We start from the raw sequence: 6,922 nt of genomic DNA, 5'->3' as shown, positions 1-6,922 counted from the left end.
GCAGCTGCGTGGCTGGTGCACAGAAAAGGGCGAGGTGCTCGTCATTTATAATTACATGATGAATTGCTCTCTCAGCAAGATGTTGTATTTCCAGAAAAAGTCTTTTGTTCTGGACTGGCCCAGCCGGTACAAGATCATCAAGGGTCTCGTTGCGGGGTCGCTTTATTTGCATGAAGAATGAGCACAAACTGTTGTGCACAAGAGCGTCACGCATGCAAACATTCTTCTCAACGAGGATTTGAACCTGTGACTTGGAGGCTTTGCGTTGGCGGAGTTTCTCAACCAAGGTGATGGCTCCCACCATTCCATCGACTCTGTTCGAGGTATTTTTGGCTACATGTCTCCTGAGTATATGGTTTCCGACAAGCCCATGATGGACGTTGACGTGTTTAGCTTCGACATGGTGGCTCTTGAGATGGCTTCCGGTCGTCGAGCTATCGATTTGAGCTACTCGGACGATCAGATCATCCTGGTGGATTGGGTTTGGGACTTTTAAACAAACCTTTGGCTTCTAGAAGTCAGTGATAGTCTCCTGTCGAACGGTTTCAATTTGCAAAAAATGAAACGACTTCTTTACATAGGGATTCTTTGTTCTGTTGGGCCATTGGTGAAGTGGATAATTCAGGCCTTGACCAGTGATGTTGCCCATGTGGATAACAAACACTTTAACATTGAGGGAGAGTTGGAACAAGTGAAGGCGTTACTTAATGCTTGTAATGATTCGGTGAAGTCGATACTTGCAGGGAATCATTCTAGAGTTTCTATTTTCGACGATGACAGTTTTTACGATGTTCTGTTATAGGGGAGCACTGATGATCTTAAGGAGCACTGATGATCTTAAGGATTCATTTTAGGATGAAGGGTTCATTTTAAAACTAGTTAATGATCTTTTCAATGTTTTGGATATATCAGCTGCAGGAGTTAATCGTAATGTCATGGTTCAGTGTTAGGTTTTATTCAGTCTGAAGTGCTTTGGAGAAGATTAATTCGAAGTGTATGCGAGCAATAGATCATGAAGCTAAAATATAGCAGGCTACTTGTAATGTGAATTTCGAAAATGGAAGCAGGGATGCCAGTGCATGGCTCTGCCAGTTGGGTATATGAAGCCCAATGGTCACATGATTGTTTGTCTTCCCCAAACTCTTCATTTCATATCTGATATGTTTATATAAATGGATGTGTGCAGTCCATACATGATATATTGTGAATTGATATTGTTTAATGAATAGTTTCCCTGAGTTTCTGATGAATGTAGCCACTTAGTGGTGAACCACGTTAAACTCGTGTTATGTGTTTTTATGTGTTTATATCTGCTTTAGTTTCATTCATTATGTTATCTCTACTTATTTAAGACTAATATTAAGGACCATAGTTATAAATTTAGATCTTTAAATGTGTACAACTACACTACTTCGATCCACATTGTTGCTCACAAGCTCTGATAGCTAAGTAGCCTGAATCATTGCATTCAAGCTAAGCAGCATGAAAAATGAGAATGAGCATGTGAGTCCAACAGGAGAGATTTTCCACACTCCTTCATTTGGCTTGTGCATTCACGTCGTTTTTGAGCTCGACAAACCTGTCGACATATCTCATGCAAAGAAAGCTATCCAAGAAATCCTTCTCCCTCGAGGTCCGCGGTTCTCCTCTATTGTGGTAAACTTCTTACTTGTGACTCTCATTAAAAAATAACCCAAATTCTTATCTTTATCATGTCTAATCAAAGATAAACAAAACTCGAATTCTAATCCGCTACAAGATGTTAGAAAAATAAAGAATTTCTGTTGGAGGAGTAAGTTCTTCTCTTAGGAAAGCATTTTAATTAGGTTTGGAGGGTTTAAATTAAGTTTAAAATTGTTAAACATTCTTTTTAGATTTAATATATTGTTTGACCAACTTCTTGTTTTACTTGCATTGAATTTGATTGGGCTTTTGATTTTATTAACAGAGCGTTAATGATGTGATAATGGGTGTGGTATTCTGTGGGTTTCGACGCTACTGTGAGATGGTTCTTCCTTGTAACCAAATAACTCAGTCTCCTTTTGTATTTGGTCTTGAAAACTTTCAACTCATTTAATACTTTTGCTTCAATGGATGCAGACCCAAATCACCTTTTGTATTTGGTCTTGAAAACTTTCAACTCAGTTAATACTTTTGCTTTAATGAATGCAGATCCAAATCAAATCGAGAATTTGAGAGTGACAGCTCTTGTTCTGATGAACTCAATATCGCAGCCTGGCTTAAAGGTTTTGTAGACGTTTTCTATTATTCATGATTGAATGCATTGCATTGAGGTTTAAAGAGTTTTTCATATCGCCTGTGTTTTCATGTTTTTTCTGCTCCTACATTGCTTGGCTTGTCATGTGTTTATTTAGATAATGCCTTTGTCGAATGGTGCTGGAATACAGCAGTATTTAATGAAAAGATTGGAATTGAAGAGCCAATATTTCTATGTTAGATGCTCAATTATTTGTATGACTGACATTTTTTCACCCTGGTTTAGATACAATTGCAGGTTATCATTATGTGACGTGATGATTCATTCTTTATCAACCGTATTTATTATTTGTTCCTATTATTTCCAGATCTACAGTGTTTATGAACTTTTGTTTTTATTTATTTATTTAGGATGTTTTTTCAATTTTGATTTTTTAAATTTTTTCTATCAATGATGTTCCCATTCTAGGATCTATCATAATCAGAATAAAGTGATTTCAGAAGAGAATGAATCTGTTTAAATATTTTTCTATCAATGTTTTGGATCATATTTTATGGTTCATCATGAGGATGAAGTGAACTGGAGATAAGAATGATACATTATGATCATGAAAAATGTTTACACAATCAAATCCAAAAATTTCAAATCTAACATCAACTTACAAGTCACATAACGTTTATTCCTTTCTGTTTAAAAATGTTATCCTATTGGTGCATCCTTGAATTGGCAGCACGGTCAACAATAAGCTCATTAAGGTTGTGGGTTCAAATTTCATGACTTAAATCTTACCTACATCATCATAGAAAGTGCTAGCTGCTGATGGATGCTTATTGATATTTGAGTTGTAGTTTGATAAGTAGGAAATATTTTCCAGAGCAAGCAAAACGGACGGTTTAAATCATGACTTTTAGGCTTAAAAGTGTTAAACACTCAGAGTTGGCCAACATTCTCTTGGCTTAATATGTTGCTTAGTGTGTGGTTTAAGTCAAATTATGATATTGCTATCAAGATTCAACTGTGTAGTTTTCGAGTCAAACTCATTAACCCATGTTTGATGAGTAGTGGTTCACAAGAACCCATCTCTCATGAGAATGAATACTTGACTTCTCTGCGAACATCACCTAGATGCAATGAGTGCTAAGTGTACTATTGATTTTAATGAGAGATGGGTTCTTGTGAACCACTACTCATGAAACATGGGTCAATGAATTTGACCAGAAAACTACACAATTGAATCATGATAGAAATATCATAATGAATTAATAAATTATAATTTGTTTGATTTAAAAAATTGATGCAGAATCTGGAAGAGATGACAAAATCCAGAACAAAATCTCCTTGGGGAAACCGTTGGGGATTTTTGCAGCTGTCGGTACCAATGGATGGGTTGGAGAACCCTTTGGAGTATATCCTAAGGGCAAAGCGGATGGCAGATAGGAAGAAAATGTTGTTGGCAGTCAATATAACCAGAAAAGTGATAAGCTATATCACACGAGTCGGAGGTCCCAAGGTAACTACTACACCTCATAGATATGTATCTGAATTTCAAGTTGTGATCTTGATCGAACAAGAAATATGATCATAAATTGTATTTTGTGTTTTTATTTTGCTAAAATCTCTGTACAATATGTCGGCCAATACTACGTTTACCATAACGAATATGAATGGGCCTGCAGAGAAGATGTAGGTGGTGGGATACGAATTTAGAAGTTGGTATTTTTCAGTGTCAGGCGTTCCACGTGAAGTGAGTGTTATACAACTAAGCTTGCTACAAGTTGATGGATCTTAAAGATATTAGTTTTCCACTTTATAATAAGTCAATTATTACTGTTTTTTTATTAGATCGTGTGCTTGTTTACATCAATGTTTTGGTTACATTCATGCGATCTATCATTAGGATGATAGAAAGCTCACGAAATAGAAAAATGAGCTTTCTATCATTTTGATGATAGATCACAAAGTGTGATCTGAAACGTTGATTGCAAACAAACACACAATCTAATCCAAAAGCAGTAATAGTTGATGAACCTATTTTAAAATTCTAATGGAGAAATTAATACAGAGATGTCTTTGTTGGAAACCAATAACATTGAGAGGGGGGGCTGAATCAGTGTTATACCGGAATAGACAGTTTTGACCTTAACAAAATATTCACACACCAACCGATATACCGGTATAAGCAGAGTTGAAAGAAGTAAAGCAACCAATAAGCCAAACACATAAATGAGAAACATAACACACAGATTTATACGTGGAAAACCTCAATGAGGAAAAACCACAGTGGGATTTGTGACCCACAATATCAATTCACTGGCCATATGAAGAGATACTACAATATATGATGGGCCTGCACTTGCAGGAAGGCTTACAACCTAGAGCACACTACTCATCACAATAGGAGCTTCATTGACTACATAACAATCTAGACAACAATCTGGAGAAGTGTAGACTGCTTAGTATAGCATCTCCTATGCCATTATATAGTTATGTTTTAAGCTCTGTCTGTTCTGATTAAAACCCTAAACCTTAGTACCAGAATAACCCTTACAATGAATTCCTCACATACATAATCTTTCTGATATATTTCACATTATATTACATCCATATATCCGTCCTATAATTATCCTATTCTCTTATCCTTCTTCCTATTACAAAATGATCTAATCAATCTGCCCTATATACCCTATACAAATTTATTCCTTATGTCGGCTTGCAAGGATATATACAATATTAGATTACAAGTTGGCCATATAACATAAATGAATAAGCATTAAAACAAGTTGTTGATGTCGGATCCAAGATGTGTTAGCCTCCAATACCAATGACCTTTACTATACCATGTTGGTCTACATTGCCGGTTATTGAGGAAATATTTTGACCTGTCGGTGTCGGTACCGGTGTAGAGTCTATGAAGTGCCTGTCAGTACACCATATGAAGCCAAAACCCAAAATCATGTTGCCATCAATGACAACATAGTGAAACCTAACCAATAGAGTGTCAATTGCAACAATCTCCCCCTTTGGCATTGATGGCAACACTCATGTGAAAAATGGTCATGGTTTCACCTATTGGTTTCATCCTGTCCTGCTCCCCCTGAGCTGAATATGCAGAATACTTACGATTCCAAAATTCCAAAAACTCAGTAGCTCCCCCTAATGTATGAAACTCTTCATTCTTTTTCTCTTTATTCATTTTCACATGTATGCTACTCTCCCTTTCACATCAATGCCCAAAAATTGTAAAATAATGTCAAAGAATAATAACTATATACTGAATACCTCCAAAAATTGTCTTACCGGAGTTTGACTAATTTCAAGATTTATGGGTAATCTTTCTCCAATAACTCTATATAAGTATCCCAGCTGGTTTTGAATGTGTCAGAGATAGATACAATCCACTCGATAAATATGCAAGTGATTCCTTCTTAGTGACTTCTACCGGTGTGAGCTTACCAAGCATATCCATGCATTCCCTCTTATGAACCCCAAGTGAATCCAATCTTGGACTCACAAAACCTCTGAGACTTCTGGCTCTCTGAATGATCTTATCTCTTTCCTTTTCAAGAGCACAAATCTAATTCTCCAAGGTCGAAATTTGTCCATCAATGGATGTTGTCAGTGAAGTTAGACCATCAAAAGAATTAGCAATATTGGCAATTTTGTCTTGTACTTCTTATATCTTTTCATCTACTTTTGCTGTAAGAATCTTTGTATTGTAACATACCCTATATATATTAGTACCCTGTTTCAAAGAATTTTCTATCAAAATTAGTTTCTCCTCAATCTTTTTCTTCGCTGTGTCAATAATCTGATCAAAGGCGTCTCTCTTAGCGAAAGTGAATCTCTCAAGTGCTTGTCAGTTAGAGATCTGCTATAATGATAGAAAATCATTAGAAATGTGCTATGTTATTGCCTTAAGCTTGCCAAAAGGGCTCGCTTCATTCTCAATCTTACATTCCGGAAACAATCTGTGCAAAATTGTTATTGATTGATCTATTATCCCCTTGTCTGTGGATCCCTCCTTCATTAGTTTCTGAGCGGCCATCATCATTAGCTCTATGGGACTCATATCCGTGATGGATTTCTTCTCAACTTGAGAAGTGTCAATTGTTAACAATGATGGACTCCCAACTAATGCCTTACCGGATTCCCCTGTTCTCTCTGGTGATTTATCTTTTAATGCCTCCTCACTTGCATTGGTGGCTTTGCCACTTGGTGCAGTCTGTGCAATTGTCGGTTCCTCTCTAGGAACAATATCCTCAACCTGTACATTAGTATTCGAAGGACAATTGTCCTCAATGTTAGTATCATGTACAATCTTTTTTGCATTAATCAGTGTCTCTATATTTGTCTGTACATTTGTGATAGCCACTGGCTCAATATCCATTATCTTGATGTTCTTCAAAATTGAGGGTGGAGTACCCATGATTCCTTTACCTTTCCCTTCAACCGATGTATCTACAGTATCATTCTTTGTCTCTGGTGAAGTGAAGAATCCTCTACGCTCTCCCAAAAAAATTATCTAACCCTTTTGTCTCTCCTTTATTATCTCATTCATCCTTCCTAACATTAGGCTAGTTATTTTATGTTTGCTGTTAAAAACCTTTCTATCTACAACCTCAATTGTCTTCTCCATCTCATCTGGAGTTATAGCAACACATATAGCTAAAAGTTCTTGCATCTTAATGTGTTTGTCTTTTTGCA

The 6,922-nt window shown here is 36.4% G+C and overlaps 1 protein-coding gene across 1 annotated transcript; it reads left to right on the top strand.

The window, feature by feature from the left end:
- The first annotated feature begins 1,057 nt into the window (after positions 1 to 1,057).
- LOC131070600 (wax ester synthase/diacylglycerol acyltransferase 11-like) lies at positions 1,058 to 3,966 on the top strand. The gene is made up of 5 exons (XM_058006181.2): positions 1,058 to 1,096; positions 1,949 to 2,000; positions 2,173 to 2,246; positions 3,519 to 3,728; positions 3,895 to 3,966. Exons 1-5 carry the CDS (start codon positions 1,058 to 1,060, stop codon positions 3,964 to 3,966), a joined length of 447 nt encoding a protein of 148 aa, XP_057862164.2.
- Positions 3,967 to 6,922: the final 2,956 nt, after the last annotated feature.

The sequence above is a fragment of the Cryptomeria japonica genome, chromosome 1 (genome assembly GCF_030272615.1).
Source record: "Cryptomeria japonica chromosome 1, Sugi_1.0, whole genome shotgun sequence".
Classification (NCBI taxonomy): Eukaryota; Viridiplantae; Streptophyta; class Pinopsida; order Cupressales; family Cupressaceae; genus Cryptomeria; species Cryptomeria japonica.
Note: the sequence above shows the minus strand (reverse complement) of the source record. Positions and strands in the feature narration are given on the sequence as shown.

Excerpts from the sequence above, each read along its gene's own strand:
- LOC131070600 (XM_058006181.2), top strand. The coding sequence starts at position 1,058 with ATGGAAGCAGGGATGCCAGTGCATGGCTCTGCCAGTTGG. Across the intron at positions 2,001-2,172 it reads CTGTGGGTTTCGACGCTACT|ATCCAAATCAAATCGAGAAT; the intron begins GTGAGATGGTTC and ends TAATGAATGCAG. Across the intron at positions 2,247-3,518 it reads TATCGCAGCCTGGCTTAAAG|AATCTGGAAGAGATGACAAA; the intron begins GTTTTGTAGACG and ends AAATTGATGCAG.